Genomic DNA, 18,461 nt, shown 5'->3' with positions numbered 1-18,461 from the left:
TCAAAAGCTTTTGATACGGTTAATCATGCTATGTTATTGAATAAGTTGTCCTCGATAGGCCTGAGCTCTGACACCTGTTCATGCTTTCATGAACATCTTAGTGACGGAACTAAGGCCATGGTGATTGATGGGGGTCAAGTCCGAAATTCTTGAAATACATAAAAGTGTTCCACAGGGGACAATACTAGGACCTGTTCTTCTCACTATTTACATAAATGCTATTGGTTAAATTGTAAATGTCATCTATATGCGGATTAGAGCTGTCCCCACTTAGTCGACTGGTTGATTGATAGGCTGTTGGTAGACCGAGATTTCTTTAGTCGAGCAAAATAAAAAAGTGTGTAAGTAAACTACTCCATTGTGGAGGCTGTGGGGATGGCACAGTCCATCACTAAGACATGTGCTACTGAAATTGTATATTGTTATATTTTGTAAGAACAATGGCGCAACACCAATAAAAATAACATTGATACCAAATTCACTTTCTCCCGCGCCAGACAGCGGTTACTGTCCAGGGTTCTGAAACATTGCGCTGTTGAATTGGCACCTTTTCCTAGACCATGTTGCTATATGAATAAAAGCAAAGTTTATTATTAACCAGCATATTGGTGTGGCGAACAATGCAGAGTTAGGAGACGTGAAAACAGCCATTGCCTTAATTGTCTAAGAAAAGTGAGGAGAGGAAACCAACTTAATTAGGTCTATAATCAATTGACTACCTGTTAAATGTGACTGGCTTTATAAATAATCTACACACACACACTCAGAAAGTATTCAGACTCAGATTAAATAAAAACATTTCCTCAATCTACACACAAAGCACCATAATGAAAAATGGAAAACAGGTTTAGAAATGTTTGAATGTATAAAAAATAAAAAACAGAAATACCTTCTTTAGATAAATATTCAGACCCTTTGCTTTGAGACTCGACATTGAGCTCAGGTGCATCCTATTTCCATTGATCATCCTCAAGATGTTTCTACAACTTCGAGTACACCTGTTGTAAATGCAATTGATTGGACATGACTTGGAAAGGAACACACCTGTCTATATAAGGTCCCACAGTTGACAGTGCATGTCAGAGCAAAAACCAAGCCATGAGTTTAAAGGAGTTGTCTGTAGAGATCCTAGACAGGATTGTGTTGAGGCACAGATCTGGGGAAGGGTACCACAGCATTTCTGTAGCATTGGAGGTCCCCAAGAACACAGTGGCCTCCATCATTCTTCAATGGAAGAGGTTTCAACCACCAAGACTCCCCCTAGAGCTGGCTGCCCGGCTAAACTGAGCAATCGGGGGAGAAGGGACTTGGTCAGAGAGGTGACCAAGAACCCGAATGTCACTGACAGAGCACCATAGTTCCTCTGTGGAGATGGGAGAACCTTCCAGAAGGACAACCATCTCTGCAGCACTTCACCAATAGGCATTTATGGTAGAGTGACCAGACGGAAGTAAAAGGCACATGACAGCCCGCTTGGAGTTTGCCATAAAGGACACTCAGACCATGATAAACAAGATTCTCTGGTCTGATGAAACCAAGATTGAACTCTTTGGCCTGAATGCCAGGTGTCAAGTCTGGAGGAAACCTGGCACCATCCCTGCAGTTAAGCATGATGGTGGCAGCATCATGCTGTTTGAAGCTTTTCAGTGGCAGGGACTGGGAGACTAGTCAATATGGAGGGAAAGATGAACAGAGAAAAATACAGAGATCCTTGATGAAAACCTGCTCCAGAGTGCCTTTAGGAGCTCAGACTGGGGCCAAGGTTCTCCCTCCAACAGGATAATGACCTTAAGCACACAGCCAAGATAATGTAGTAGTGGCTTTGGGACAAGTCTCCGAATGTCCTTGAGTGGCACAGCCAAAGCCCGGACTTCAACCTGATCGAAGATCTCTGGAGACAAGAAAAAAGCTGTGCTGCGATGCATCTTTGTAGAAAAGAATAGGAGAAAGTCCCCAAATACAGGTGTGACAAGCTTGTAGTGTCATACCCAAGAGGACTAAATACTGTAATATCTGCCAAAGGTGCTTCAACAAAGTACTGAGTAAAGGGACATATTTAATAAATGTTCAAACATTTCAAACAACCAGTTTCTGCTTTGTCATTATGTGGTATTGTGTGTAGATTGATGAGAATGTATTTTTTTTATTGTCCATTTCAGAATAAGGCTGTATGATAACAACATGTGGAAAAAGTCAGGGTGTCTGAAAACTTTCTGAATGGACTGAATATCTACAGATGAAGTCCAAAGTTTACCGACACTTAGGTTGGAGTCATTAAAACAAGTTTTTCAACCACTCCACACATTTCTTGTTAACAAACTATAGTTTTGGCAAGTCGGTTAAGACATCTACTTTGTGCATGACACAAGTCATTTTTCCAACAATTGTTTACAGATTAATTCACCGTATCACAATTCCAGAAGTTTACATACACTAAATTGACTGTGCCTTTAAACAGGTTGGAAAATCCCAGAAAATTATGTCATGGCTTTAGAAGCATCTGGTAGGCTAATTGACATCATTTGAGTACAAAGACAGTACTTTTTGGAGAAATGTCCTCTGGTCTGATGAAACAAAAATAGAACTGTTTGGCTATAATGACTATTGTTATGTTTGGAGGAAAAAGGGGAAGGCTTGCAAGCCGAAGAACACCATACAAACCGTAAAGCATGGGGGTGGCAGCATCATGTTGTGGGGGTGCTTTGCTGCAGGAGGGACTGGTGCACTCCACAAAATAGATGGCATCATGAGGAATGACAATGTGTATATATTGAAGCAACACCAAGACATCAGTCAGGAAGTTAAAGCTTGGTCTCAAATGGGTCTTCCAAATGGACAATGACCCCAAACAGACTTCCAAAGTTTAGGCAATATGGCTTAAGGACAACAAAGTCAAGGTATTGGAGTGGCCATCACAAAGCCCTGACCTCAATCTTATAGAAGATTTGTGGGCAGAACTGAATAAGTGTGTGCGAGCAAGGAGGCCTACAAACCTGACTCAGTTACACCAGCTCTGTCAGGAGGAATGGGACGAAATTCACCTAACCTATTGTGGGAAGCTTGTGGAAGGCTACCCAAAACATTTGACCCAAGTTAAACAATTTAAAGGCAATGCTACCAAATACTAATTGAGTGTACGTAAACTTCTGACCCACTGGGAATGTGATGAAAGAAATAAAAGCTGAAATAAAAATCACTATTATTCTGACATTTCCCATTCTTAAAATAAAGTGGTGATCCTAACTGATCTAAAACAGGGATTTTTTACTAGGATAAAATGTCAGAAATGATAAAAAACTGAGTTGAAATGTATTTGGCTATGGTGTATGTAAACTTCCGACTTCAACTGATATATATATATATATATATATATATATATATAGTAAAAGTTAAAAGTTTGGACACCTACTCAAGGGTTATTTTTACTATTTTCTACATTGTAGAATAATAGTGAAGACATCAAAACTATGGAACATATGGAATCATGTAGTAACCAAAAACAGTGTTAAATCAAAATATATTTTATATTTGAGATTGGTCAAAGTAGACACCCTTTGCTTTGATGAGAACTTTGCACACTTGTGGCATTCTCTCAACCAGATTCATGAGGTAGTCACCTGGAATGCATTCCAATTCTTCATTAGCATACTGGTAATTATTCGGAATTTCAGATGACTGACGTGCCCAAAGTAAACTGCCTGTTACTCAGGCCCAGAAGCTAGGATATGTATATACTTGGTAGCATTGGATAGAAAACACTGAAGTCTCTTGAACTGTTAAAATAATGTCTGAGTATAACAGAACTGATATGGCAGGCGGAAATCCGAGGAAAATACATCCAGAAATAATTTATTTTGAGGACACAGGCCATTTCAATGCTAGCCTATGGGAAATACAAATAGATAGGACCCAGATTGCAGTTCTTATGGCTTCCACTAGATGTCAAAAGTGATTAGAAAGAGTTTCAGGCTTGTTGTTTGAAAAATGAGCAAGTAGTTGTAGTTTTTCGAAGGTGTCTCATTAGAAAAGTAGTCTTGTTGGTGCGTGAATGAGGTGCGCACTCTTCGTTATTTATGTTCCCTATTGAACATACTATTCTCCATCTTAAATATTATCGTTTATTTCGATATTAGAGTACCTGAGGATTAATTTGAAACATCGTTTGACTTGTTTGGATGAACTTTACAGGTAACTTTTTGGATTTGTTTGTATGCATGTTGAATGAGTGGATTACTGAGATCATTGGCGACGACCATTCATTGTGTAGCAGGGACCCTTGGGAAACAGAGGAAGATCTTCAAAGGTAAGTAATTTATTTAATCGCTATTTGTGATTGTGATGCCTGTGCTGGCTGAAAAAGTATTTAGATGTGGGGCGCTGTCCTCAGATAATCGCATGGTATGCTTTCACCATAAAGCCTTTTTGAAATATGACAACACCTGTATTTTCAAGAACGATTTTTGTATTTTGAATATCGCGCTATGCAATTTCACCAGATGTTGTCGTAGGTGTCCTGCTAGCGGTTCATGCGCCCAAACAGGTTAACAAGTGTGCCTTGTTAAAAGTTAATTTGTGGAATTTCTTTCCTTCATGCTTTTGAGCAAATCCATTGTGCTGTGATACAGTAGGGTGGTATACAGAAGATAGCCCTATTCGGTAAAAGACCAAGTCCATAGTATGCCAAGAACAGCTCAAAAAAGCAAAGAGAAACAGTCCATCATTACTTTAAGACATGAACGACAGTCAATCCGGAAAATGTAAAGAACTTTGAAAGTCTCTTCAAGTCCAGTCACAAGAACCATCACACTCCATGCCACAGAAAAGGAAGACCCAGAGTTACCTCTGCTGCAGAGGATAGGTTCATTAGAGTTACCATCCTCCGATATTGCAGCCCAAATAAATGCTTCAGAGTTCAAGTAACAGACACATCAACATCAACTGTTCAGAGGAGATTGTGTGAATCAGGACTTCATGGTCAAATTGCTGCAAAGAAACCACTACTAACCAACACCAATAAGAAGAGAATTGCTTGGGACAAGAAACACGAGCAATGGACATTAGACCGGTGGAAATGTGTCCAAATTTGAGATTATTGGTTCCAACCGCTGTGTCTTTGTGAGGACAATCTCTGCATGTAGGAAGACCACCAAAAATTCAGAAATTTTCATCCCAAACTACAACATTTTCAGACAAGATAGAACTGCCAAAGGGGGCAGTGTTGCAATCTACTGCAAAGATAGCCTGCAGAGGTCTGTCCTACTATCCAGGTCTGTACCCAAACAATTTGAACTTCTACTTTTAAAAATCCACCTCTCTAAAAACAAGTCTCTCACCGTTGCCGCCTGCTATAGACCACCCTCTGACCCAAGCTCTGGACACCATATGTGAACTGATTGCCCCCCCATCTATCATCAGAGCTCGTGCTGCTACGCGACCTAAACTGGAACATGCTTAACACCCCAGCCATCCTAGAATCTAAGCTTGATGCCCTCAATCTCACACAAATTATCAATGAACCTACCCGGTACCGCCCCAAAGCCTTAAACACGGGCACCCTCATAGATATCATCCTAACCAACTTGCCCTCTAAATACACCTCTGCTGTCTTCAACCAAGATCTCAGCCTCATTGCCTGCATCCGTAATGGGTCAGTGGTCAAACAACCTCCACTCATCACTGTCAAACGCTTCCTGAAACACTTCAGCGAGCAGGCCTTTCTAAATCGACCTGGCCGGGGTATCCTGGAAGGATATTGATCTCATCCCATCAGTAGAGGATGCCTGGTTATTTTTTTTCATTCTTCATCCTTCATAACCATCTTAAAATAAGCATGCCCCATTCAAGAAATGTAGAACCAGGAACAGATATAGCCCTTGGTTCTCCCCAGACCTGACTGCCCTTAACCAACACAAAAACATCCTATGGCGTTCTGCATTAGCATCGAACAGCCCCCGTGATATACAGCTGTTCAGGGAAGAAATTTTCAGAAATTTGCTTCCTGCAACACTAACTCAAAAGTTCTGGGACACTGTAAAGTCGATGGAGAATAAGAACACCTCCTCCCAGCTGCCCACTGCACTGAAGATCGGAAACACTGTCACCACTGATAAATCCACTATAATTGAGAATTTCAATGAGCATTTTTCTACGGCTGGCCATGCTTTTCACCTGGCTACTCCTGCCCCGGTCAACAGCACTGTCGTCTGAGATTCCCAAAGATTGGAAAGCAGCTGCGGTCATCCCCCTCTTCAAAGGGGGAACACTCTTGACCCAAACTACTACAGACCTATATCTATCCTACCCTGCCTTTCTAAGGTCTTCGAAAGCCAAGTCAACAAACAGATTACCGACCATTTCGAATCTCACCATACCTTCTCTGCTATGCAATCTGGTTTCAGAGCTGGTCATGGGTGCACCTCAGCCACGCTCAAGGTCCTAAACGATATCTTACCCGCCATCGATAAGAAACATTACTGTGCAGCCGTATTCATTGATCTGGCCAAGGCTTTCGACTCTGTCAATCACCACATCCTCATCGGCAGACTCGACAGCCTTGGTTTCTCAAATGATTGTCTCGCCTGGTTCACCAACTACTTCTCTGATAGAGTTCAGTGTGTCAAATCGGAGGGTCTGCTGTCCGGACCTCTGGCAGTCTCTATGGGGGTGCCACATGGTTCAATTCTTGGACCGACTCTCTTCTCTGTATACATCAATGATGTCGCTCTTGCTGCTGGTGAGTCTCTGATCCACCTCTATGCAGACGACACCATTCTGTACACTTCTGGCCCTTCTTTGGACACTGATAACAACCCTCCAGGCAAGCTTAAATGCCATCCAACTCTCCTTCCGCGGCCTCCAATTGCTCTTAAATACAAGTAAAACTAAATGCATGCTCTTCAACTGATCGCTGCCTGCACCTGCCCAACATCACTACTCTGGACTGCTCTGACTTAGGTATTTGTCGTTGTCCACATATTCTAGGTGTCTGGTTGGACTGTAAACTCTCCTTCCAGACCCAAAACAAACATCATCAATCCAAAGTTAAATCTAGAACAGGCTTCCTATTTCGCAAACAAAGCATTCTTCACTCATGCTGCCGAACATTCCCTTGTAAAACTGACCATCCTACCAATCCTCGACTTCGGGAATGTCATTTACAAAATAGCCTCCAATACCCTACTCAACAAATTGGATGCAGTCTATCACAGTGCAATCCGTTTTGTCACCAAAGCCCCATATACTACCCACCATTGCGACATGTACGCTCTCGTTGGCTGGCCCTCGCTTCATACTCGTCGCCAAACCCACTGGCTCCATGTCAACTACAAGACCATGCTAGGTAAAGCCCCCCCTTATCTCAGATCACTGGTCACCATAGCATCACCCACCTGAAGCACGCGCTCCAGCAGGTACAGTGCCTTGCGAAAGTATTCAGCCCCCTTGAACTTTGCCACATTTCAGGCTTCAAACAAAGATATAAAACTGTTTTTTTTTGTGAAGAATCAACAACAAGTGGGACACAATCATGAAGTGGAACGACATTTATTGGATATTTCAAACTTTTTTAACAAATCAAAAACGGAAAAATTGGGCGTGCAGAATTATTCAGCCCCTTTACTTTCAGTGCAGCAAACTCTCTCCAGAAGTTCAGTGAGGATCTCTGAATGATCCAATGTTGACCTAAATGACTAATGATGATAAATACTATCCACCTGTGTGTAATCAAGTCTCCGTATAAATGCACCTGCACTGTGATAGTCTCAGAGGTCCGTTAAAAGCGCAGAGAGCATCATGAAGAAAAAGGAACACACCAGGCAGGTCCGAGATACTGTTGTGAAGAAGTTTAAAGCCGGATTTGGATACAAAAAGATTTCCCAAGCTTTAAACATCCCAAGGGGCACTGTGCAAGCGATAATATTGAAATGGAAGGAGTATCAGGCCACTGCAAATCTACCAAGACCTGGCCGTCCCTCTAAACTTTCAGCTCATACAAGGAGAATACTGATCAGAGATGCAACCAAGAGGCCCATGATCACTCTGGATGAACTGCAGAGATCTACAGCTGAGGTGGGACACTGTCCATAGGACAACAAGCAGTCGTATATTGCACAAATCTGGCCTTTATGGAAGAGTGGCAAGAAGAAAGCCATTTCTTAAAGATATCCATAAAAAGTGTTGTTTAAAGTTTGCCACAAGCCACCTGGGAGACACACCAAACATGTGGAAGAAGGTGCTCTGGTCAGATGAAACCAAAATTGAACTTTTTGGCAACAATGCAAAACGTTATATTTGGCGTAAAAGCAACACAGCTCATCGCCCTGAACACACCATCCCCACTGTCAAACATGGTGGTGGCAGCATCATGGTTTGGGCCTGCTTTTCTTCAGCGGGGACAGGGAAGATGGTTAAAATTGATGGGAAGATGGATGGAGCCAAATACAGGACCATTCTGGAAGAAAACCTGATGGAGTCTGCAAAATACCTGAGACTGGGATTTGTCTTCCAACAAGACAATGATCCAAAACATAAAGCAAAATCTACAATGGAATGGTTCAAAAATAAACATATCCAGGTGTTAGAATGGCCAAGTCAAAGTCCAGACCTGAATCCAATCGAGAATCTGTGGAAAGAACTGAAAACTGCTGTTCACAACCTCACTGAGCTCGAGCTGTTTTGCAAGGAGGAATGGGAAAAAATGTCAGTCTCTCGATGTGCAAAACTGATAGAGACATACCCCAAGCGACTTACAGCTGTAATCGCAGCAAAAGGTGGCGCTACAAAGTATTAACTTAAGGGGGCTGAATAATTTTGCACGCCCAAGTTTTCAGTTTTTGATTTGTTAAAAAAGTTTGAAATATCCAATAAATGACGTTCCACTTCATGATTATGTCCCACTTGTTGTTGATTCTTCACAAAAAAATACAGTTTTATATCTTTATGTTTGAAGCCTGAAATGTGGCAAAAGGTCGCAAAGTTCAAGGGGGGCGAATACTTTCGTAAGGCACTGTATATCTCTCTAGTCACCCCCAAAACCAATTATTTCTTTGGCCGCCTCTCCTTCCAGTTCTCTGCTGCCAATGACTGGAACGAACTACAAAAATCTCTGAAACTGGAAACACTTATCTCCCTCACTAGCTTTAAGCACCAACTGTCAGAGCAGCTCACAGATTATTGCACCTGTACATAGCCCACCTATAATTTAGCTCAAACAACTACCTCTTTCCCTACTGTATTTATTTTGCTCCTTTGCACCCCATTATTTTTATTTCTACGTTGCACATTCTTCCACTGCAAATCTACCATTCCAGTGTTTTACTTGCTATATTGTACTTTGCCACCATGGCATTTTTTTGCCTTTACCTCCCTTAACTCACCTCATTTGCTCACATCGTATATAGACTTGTTTATACTGTATTATTGAATATATGTTTGTTTTACTCCATGTGTAACTCTGTCGTTGTATGTGTTGAACTGCTTTGCTTTATCTTGGCCAAGGTCGCAATTGTAAATGAGAACTTGTTCTCAAATTGCCTACCTGGTTAAATAAAGGTGAAATAAAAATAAATAAAATGTGTGGTTCCCACTGTGAAGGATGGAGGAAGAGGTGTGATGATGCTTTGCTGGTGACAGTGATTTATTTAGAATTCAAGGCACACTTAACCAGCATGGCTACCACAGCATTCTGCAGCAATAGGCCATCCCATCTGGTTGGCGCTTAGTGGGGACTAATCACTTGTTTTTCAACAGGACAATGACCCAACACACCTCCAGGCTATTTGACCAAGGAGAGTGATGGAGCGCTGCATCAGATGACATGGCCTCCACAATCACCCGACCTCATCCCAATTGAGATGGTTTGGGACGAGTTGGATTGCAGCAAACAAGTGCTCAGCATATGTGGGAACTCCTTCAAGACGTTTGGTAAAGCATTCTAGGTGAAGCTGGTTGAGAGAATGCAAAAAGTGTGCAAAGCCGTCAAGGTAAAGGGTAGCTACTTCGAAGAATCTCAAATATAAAATATACGTATTTGTTTAACAAACGCATACATACATACATACACACACACCTTGACTTTTTGCACATTGTTACATTGAAGCCTTATTCTAAAAGCAATTCTCAGCAATCTACACACAAAGCCCATAATGACAAAGCGAAAACAGGTTTTTGCAAATTCATTAAAAATAAAAAACAAATACCTTATTTACTTAAGTATTCAGACCTTTTGCTATGAGACTAACTTGAGCTCATCCTGTTTCCATTGATCATCCTTGAGATGTTTCTACAACTTGATTGGACATTATTTGGAAAGGCACACAGCTTACTGGTCTATATAAGATCCTATAGTTGACAGCGCATGTCAGAGCAAAAACCAAGCCATGAGGTCGAAGGAATTTTCTGTAAAGTTCTGAAAGAGGATTGTGTCGAGGCACAGATCTGGGGAAGGGCACCAAAACATTTCTGCAACATTGAAGGTCCCCAAGAACACAGTTGCCTCCATCATTCTTACATTTTAGACTTTCAGAACCATCAAGACGTCCTAGAGTACAGAGTCTGAATACTTATGTAAAGGGTATTGTGTGTAGATCGATGAGGGACAAAAAATGATTTAATAACAAAATGTGGAAAAAGTGAAGGGGTCTGAATACTTTCCGAGTGCACTGTGTGTGTGTGTACACACCAAAAATATAAACGCAACATGTAAAGTGCTGGTCCCATGAGCTAAAATAAAACATCCCAGAAAAGTTCCATTTGCACAAAAACCTTATTTCTCTCAAATGTTTTTTAAAAATATTTGTTTACATCCCTCTTAGTGAGCATTTCTCATTTGCCAAGATAATCCATCCACCTGATAGATGTAGCATATCAAGAAGCTGACAGCATAATAATTATGGGACAGCAGGTAGCCTAGTGGTTAGAGCGTTGGGCCAGTAACCAAAAGGTTGCTAGATCGAATCCCCAAGCAAAAATAAAAAATAAAAATAACTGTTCCCCGGTAGGCAGTCATTGTAAATAAGAATTTGTACTTAACTGACTTGCCAAGTTAAATCAAATAAAACAATTACACAGGCACACCTTGTGTTAGAGAGAATACAAGTTATGGGTAGGCATAAGCCATTTACAGTTAACCCGATGGCAATTTGAATGCATACCAAATCCTGGAGGCCCATTGTCGTGCCATTCATCTGTCGCAATAAGCAAGGTAATACACAGCCTCATGTTGCAATAATCTGTATACAATTCCTGGAAGCTGAAAATGTCCCAGTTTGTCCATGGGCATGTTTGTCCATTGAGCATGTTTGGGATCGACCTGCAAGACAGCATGTTCCAGTATCCAGCAACTTCGCACACCCCTTGAAGAGTAGTGGGACAACATTCCACAGGCCACAATCAACAGCCTGATCAACTCTATGCGAAGGACATGTGTCGCACTGCATGAGGCAAATGGTGGTCACACCAGGTACTGACTGGTACAACCAACAAATGCATATTTGTATTCCCAATCATGTGAAATCCATAGATTAGGGCTTAATGAATTCATTTCAAGTGTCGGAATTCTTTATATGAACTGTAACTCAGTAAAATCTGAAATTATTGCATGTTGCGTTTATATTTTTGTTCAGTATATTACCACTGATCTTTACCAAGTTTTAGCGAAAGGGGCCATGAATCCACACATTAATATGTTGCCAAAAGAAGATTTGTCAATTAACCATTTAGGACTTTGACAGTTTGTGATATTGGCAAACTACATAGAAATGTTACGACATATGTCATCAGCACAATACCCAAGGGTTAAAAAGCCTATGGCTAAAAGGTGCAGAATGGTGATCCCTGAATGTCACCTCATCGAGAGGGGGAAAACGGTTCAACCTAAGACGTTAAGCAAGTGATTTTGTGATTGTTGTCTTAAGCACTTTCTTTCCCAAATAGGGTTGCACAATTCCGGAACCTTTCCCCAATTTCCTAGGTTTTTCAGAAATTCCGCTTGAAAGAATTCTAGTAAAACTGGAGGGAATAATTGAGAATGGAATCCTCCATCCGGGTTTACTGAAAAACCTGGGAACGTTTTGCAACCCTAGTTTCAAACCACTACAGACTTGAATAGCTGCCGTTGTTGATTTCTGTGGAAATCTGGGTGTCTTGAAGTGGTCTGGCCAAAACAGCCATGGGGGGAAAGGGAGGATTAAACTGTTGTGAAGCTGAGACATGGCCCAAGTTAAAAAGAGCAACCATTTTCCTTCGAGCCCCACACAGTGCAGGTATCAAACTTTCCCCCCGCGTCAGGTTAAAAAACAAAAAGGGATCACAAAACAGCACTATGGGCTCAAGGTGCTATCCCAGATAGCTGGGTTAAGTAGCATGCTAAAATTACTCAGACATGTTACAAGCTAGGTTTTCAATTTCCCAAAACAAAACTCCCATTGACCCTGCTCCATTCTACGGAGGCTCATAGGGGCTCGACATCACTTTCCTTCATTAGGAAAAAAACAAAACACTGTCTGAGACATAAAAACGCGGTTGTTCTCAGCCAGTATCGGTGAAGCCTTCCTGTTAACACACATGTATACGTGTGAGAGCAATTGTCCACCAGAAGGTTCTCACAATATCACAATTAATCGTATGGTGTTTACTAGTGTTATCACAATGCGCAGTATCACGATACTCACAATTATCGCATTATCGTGATGAGTATTGTAGTATCACGATTTTACAATACCTCTGAGTATTGTGATACGGTGTGTTGTGGTACTGGTATTGTGACATTAGTAACTGAAATAAAGCTTATCAGTGTAGAGGTAGGTGATATTCCTGTGGTAGTTAAAAGAAGCCTCTATCAAAAGTACAATATCTTGTGACCTCAGAGCACGCACTACTGTAGTGACAGCCCTAGATTCAATGCAATGCTTACAACATATCTAAACACCTAAGCAAACTGAAATGTTGATTTGTTTCTAGACATGATCAAACAACCAACTATCAAACTATTGCTTAGAGAAGTGTCTCCCAGTCCTGGACGTGAGGGGACCCATTTTTTTTTCTAGCCCAGCAGTTACTCAACTCATTAATTTGTTAAATTAGGAGTGGTAGTGCTTGGCTGGGCTAAAAATGCCCCCCAAGACACAAGAATGAGAAACACTGGCTTTGAGGCTGTGTAGATCATAGAGAAAGTAAGCAAGGCGTGCCTGGAAAAGCTGTGGCAATTTAACAGACTCAGCAACGACCGTCATATGTGATAAACTCTGGCACTGAATAAGAAACAACATTTTCTCATTCCTGGAACGTGATCAAATCAACTACAGACGAGCAGCTCTGGACAAGAGTGATGTCGCCATCTTCGTGACCTCTGTGAGGAAAAGGTTACACACAACAAAAAGTGAATATGGCAAGTTTTAGAGGAAAATTAATTAAGATCAAATATTTGACAAACCCCCAAAAAAGAACATGGTTAGTAACAAGACAAAAATGGTTACCACGGGGCCATTTTATATGGAAATGGTCAGAGGCAAGGTGTTGGGAGTAGATTGAAGTTGTCTCTAACCACTGACACAGGCTCAGATATTTTTCTCCATACCCTTAATAGTAAAGATTAGGCTTGGGGTTAGGGTCTTCTGATCCCAGATCTGTTGTTGACTGCAACTTCTACCTCAGGCTCAAGAGTGCAAGGACGGGGTTGGGTGGGTTACACGTTGGTGGAAATCTTGTACTTGGGCGACATGTTGTTGTGGAACCAGATGAAGCTGAAGATGACGCCCATGGTCTTGGGGATGCTCTCGTCATAGGCAAAGGTCATGGCCTCATGGAGGGGCACTTTGACCACTTCGATCAGCTCCCCCTCCTGAGGCACGCCTCCGCCCTCGCCCACGCGGTTCTCGTCCGACACCTCGGCGTAGAACATGGTCTGCTTGGCTCCTGTCACACCTACGCCGGAGCTGCGGAGAGAGAGGTGACACACACACACGAGGTCAAAATGTTATCCAGCTAAATTTGGAGGGGTTTAGCAGTCAGTTCAAAATCAAAGATTTTCCCAAACCAATGCCAAAACTTTTGAGAGATCGCCATGACAATCCCAGGTGAAACACCACCAGCGTGGAGTTGGTGGAGAGGAGGTGGTGAGTGTAGTGTGTCTATAGGGTGATGATGATGATCCTCTTTGGGGCTAGAGGATCCCCATGACAGGCTTCCTATCTACACTTAGATTCCTCAATTCTCCCTACATGACAGCCATATCAAAACACCATCCACAGGAAGCTAAAATTAACCCACAGCTAGGGGCCAAGTAAGGTCCCTTAATCCTGATTAAGGAATCCAGGAAATCATCCTGTAAAAGGTTTGGTGGGAGGTGTTGGGTGACGTTGCCCCTAGATGCTGATCTAAATTGGGGAGGGAAAGCTGATCCTAGACCTGCACCTATGGGAACACTCACCCCAGACACTGGCTGGGATTCAAATGTTCCAACAGCCATTGCTTCTGCTACCGAAGACAGCACATCAGTTGAACACCATCCACAGGCAGCTAAAACAAACAAGAGATCAAGTCCTTTTGTCCACCTTATAATTCCTCACAATCAAATGCCGACCGTATTATCTCCCAACTCTCCTCGGTTATCGTCACTGCGGTGTATATCCCCCCGCAAGCGGATACCAATGGCCATCAAGGAACTTCACTGGAGTTTTACAAAAACTGGAAACCATATATCCTGAGGATGCATTTATTGTAGCTGGGGATTTTAACAAAGCTAATCTGAGAACAAAGCTACCTAAATTCTAATCTGCATATCAATTGCAGTACACAAGCGAGAAACACTCTACTACTGCTACTCTAACTTCTGCGGTGAACACAAGGCCCTCCCCTGCCCTCCTTTTGGCAAATCTGACCATGACTCCATTTTGTTGCTCCCCTCCTATAGGCAGAAACTAAAAACAGGTCACCCCTATTCTTAGGTCTATCCAAAGCTGGTCTGACGAAATCAGATTCCACGCTTCAAGATTGCGTCGATCACGTGGACTGGGATATGTTCCGGGTAGCCTCAGACAATAACATTGATGTATACGATGACTCGGTGAACGAGTTTATAAAGAAGTGTATGAAATGTTGAACCCACTATGACTATTAAAACCTTCCCTAACCAGAAACTGTGGATTGATGGCAGTATGTGAGCAAAACTGAAAGCACGTACCACTGCATTTAATTATGGCAAGGCAACTGGAAACATGGCCGAATACAAAAAGTGTAGTTATTCCCTCCGTAAGTCAATCAAACAAGCAAAGTGTCAGTATAGAGACAAAGTGGAGTCGCAATTCAACAGCTCAGACACGAGAGGTATGGGTCTACATTCAACCACGGATTACAAAAAGAAAAAACAAAAAGATCTCCTTCTCCGTGGCCGACGTGAGTAAAACATTGAAACGTGTCAACACTTGCAAGGCTGACCGGCCCAGACGAAATCCCTAGCAGCGTCCTCAGAGCATGCGCAGACCAGCTGGCTGGTGTGTTTATTCAATCAATCCCTATCCCAGTCTGCTGTTCCCACATGCTTCAAGAGGGCCACCATTGTTCCTGTTCCCAAGAAAGCTAAGGTAACTGAGCTAAACAACTATCGCCCTGTAGCACTCACTTCCATCATCATCATGAAGTGCTTTGAAAGACTAGTCAAGGATCATATCACCTCCAGCCACTCCAATTTGCTTACCGCTATAATAGGTCCACAGACGACGCAATCACACTGCCCTAACCAATCTGGAAAAGAGGAATATCTATGTAAGAATGCTGTTCATTGACTACAACTCAGCATTCAACACCATAGTACCCTCCAAACTCATCATTAAGACCCTGGGTCTCGACCCCACCCTGTGCAACTGGATCCAGGACTTTGACAGGCCACACCCAGGTGGTGAGGGAAGGTAACAACATCTCCACTCCGCTGATCCTCAACACTGGGGCCCCACAAGGGTGCGTTCTGAGCCCTCTCCTGTACTCCCTGTTCACCCACGACTGTGTGGCCATACACTCTACAGCGGTGGGCTTGATTACCAACAACGACGAGACGGCCTACAGGAAGGAGGCGAGGGCACTCGGTGTGTGGTGTCAGGATAAAAACCTCACAATCAACGTCAACAAAACAAAGGACATGATCGTGGACTTCAGGAAACAGCAGAGGGAGCACCCCCCTAGCCACAGCGACGTCCCTCGACGAACATATCACAGACAAACTGAAATGGTCCACCCACACAGACAGCGTGCTGAAGAAGGCGCAACAGCGCCTCTTCAACCTCAGGAGGCTGAAGAAATTTAGCTTGTCACCAAAAACTAACTTTTACAGATGCACAATTGAGCGCATCCTGTCGGGCTTTATCACCGCCTGTTATGGCAACTGCTCCGCCCACAACCGCAAGGCTCTCCAGAGGGTAGTGAGGTCTGCACAACACATCACCGGGGGCAAACTACCTGCCCTCCAGGACACCTACACCACACAATGTCACAGGAAGGCCAAAAAGATCAAAGAAAATAGCCTCAGATATGAGGTTTACATCTAATTGTTGTAGAAGATGAATGAGTGAGTATGATACTGTTTGTAAAATTGTGTAATGTGATTTTGGACTGTTTAATGAAGGAAACTCCAATTCCCTTTTGAGTTTAACTAAATCAGAGGACCGCCTATGAGCCCAGTTATGGTCAGGCATGCTGGGACAGCCCCTTTCCTGCAATTCCGAATAAAACCCCAATCTTGAGAATTCCTCAAGTAGACCATGTTTCTCTCAATCACGGGAGGACGAAGGTTGCAGACCATTGCTGAATCTTTTAACCATACCGTGGTTAAACTCTTAGACTATTGATACCGACAGAATAACTTTGATATTAAATTACTAGTCTGCAGCTAGGAATTCGGTATCATTGAACGTGAAGAATGACAACTGCCGAAACATCCATTCTACAACAACATGAATGAATGTCGCTCTGAACTATCCCCTCTAACCACGGCAGACAGACTGAAAATTCTACAAAATAAACAAACTTCTCAACAGCGATCAAGACGACACACTGAGCGTAAATATATTGATTGCAATTGTTCCCAAATGAGTAAGCGTTCATGTGTAAAGGATTAGCATTTCAATTGTTATAATTATTAACTCGTGACTTTAGTCGACCCCCACTTCCCTTTTGTCTAACAAGCCGCCATGCCGGTTTAGCCCACTAGGGCACATTCTCCTATCATTTCTTGTAACCACATTTACCTTGTTTCGTTATGCATTTCTGTGAATTACTTAGTTAGTAATAAATAAATGATTTAAGACAATTGATGTATGGATGACTCAGTGAAGACTGGGTTCGTACAGATAACCAACAATTTACAATGTTTGGAATGAGACTAACGTGAGGTAAAGTAAATAATTCATTAATTCGAAGACTAATTGATCAGATATTAAATATCTGAAAGGTTATATTGGGAAATTATAACTTTGTAATCAATATTTTCCTTGGTGCCCCGACTTCCTAGTTAATTACAGTTAGATGATTAATCAGTTTGATCGCGTAATACTAATTAGAGAATCTTTGATAAAAACTAAGTCTTCAATTTAATGATAGTAAAGACACGACACTAGCTTCTCCTGCGTTGCATATAATCAATGCGGTGCCTGTTAATTTTTCATCAAATCACAGTCTACTTCTCCAAAACGGGTGATGAGTTAACAAGCGCATTCATGAAAAAAAACTGTCGTTGCGCCAATGTGTACCAAACCATAAACATCAATGCCTTTCTTTAAAATCAATAGACAAGTACACATTTTTAAACCTGCATATTCAGTTAATATTGCCTACTAACATGAATTTCTTTTAACTAGGGAAATTGTGTCACTTCTCTTGCGTTCTGTGCAACAGAGTCAGGGAATATGCAGCAGTTTGGGCCGCCTGGCTTGTTGCGAACTGTGTGAAGACCATATCTTCCTAACAAAGACCGTAATTCATTTGCCAGAATTGTACATAATTATGACAGAACATTTGAGTTTGTGCAATGTAACAGCAATATTTAGACTTAGGGATGCCACCCGTTAAAGATAAAATACGGAAAAGCTCCACATTTCACTGAACGAATAAACATTTTGTTTTCGAAATGAGTTTCTGGATTTGACCATATTAATGACCTAAGGCTCATATTTCTGTGTGTTATGTTTTAATTAAGTCTATGATAGAGCATTCTAGCAGCAGACTCGTAAGCATCTTTCAAACAGCACTTTCCTGCATTTGCCAGCAGCTCGTCGCTGCGCTTCAAGCATTGAGCTGTTCATGAGTTCAAGCCGATCAACTCCCGAGATTAGGCTGGTGTAACCGATGTGAAAAGGCAAGCTAGTTAGCGGGGTGCACGCTAATAGCGTGTCAAACGTCACTCGCTCAGACTTGAAATGGTTGTTCCCCTTGGTCTGCAAGGGCTTTTGTGGAGCGATGGGTAACAATGCTTCGAG

The 18,461-nt window shown here is 42.2% G+C and overlaps 1 protein-coding gene across 1 annotated transcript in view; it reads right to left on the bottom strand.

The window, feature by feature from the left end:
• Positions 1 to 780: 780 nt before the first annotated feature.
• Positions 781 to 18,461, bottom strand: part of LOC118386732 (uridine diphosphate glucose pyrophosphatase NUDT14-like) — a 53,250-nt gene continuing 35,569 nt past the window's right edge. The window contains exon 5 of the mRNA XM_035774497.2: positions 781 to 13,931. Coding sequence (XP_035630390.1) covers positions 13,682 to 13,931 — 250 coding nt within the window. The 3' untranslated portion in view covers positions 781 to 13,681. The remainder of the gene's footprint in view (positions 13,932 to 18,461) is intronic.

This window comes from Oncorhynchus keta, chromosome 8 (genome assembly GCF_023373465.1).
Source record: "Oncorhynchus keta strain PuntledgeMale-10-30-2019 chromosome 8, Oket_V2, whole genome shotgun sequence".
Lineage (NCBI taxonomy): Eukaryota > Metazoa > Chordata > Actinopteri > Salmoniformes > Salmonidae > Oncorhynchus > Oncorhynchus keta.
The sequence above is the reverse complement of the archived record's forward strand: the minus strand, read 5'-3'. Positions and strand labels throughout refer to the sequence as shown.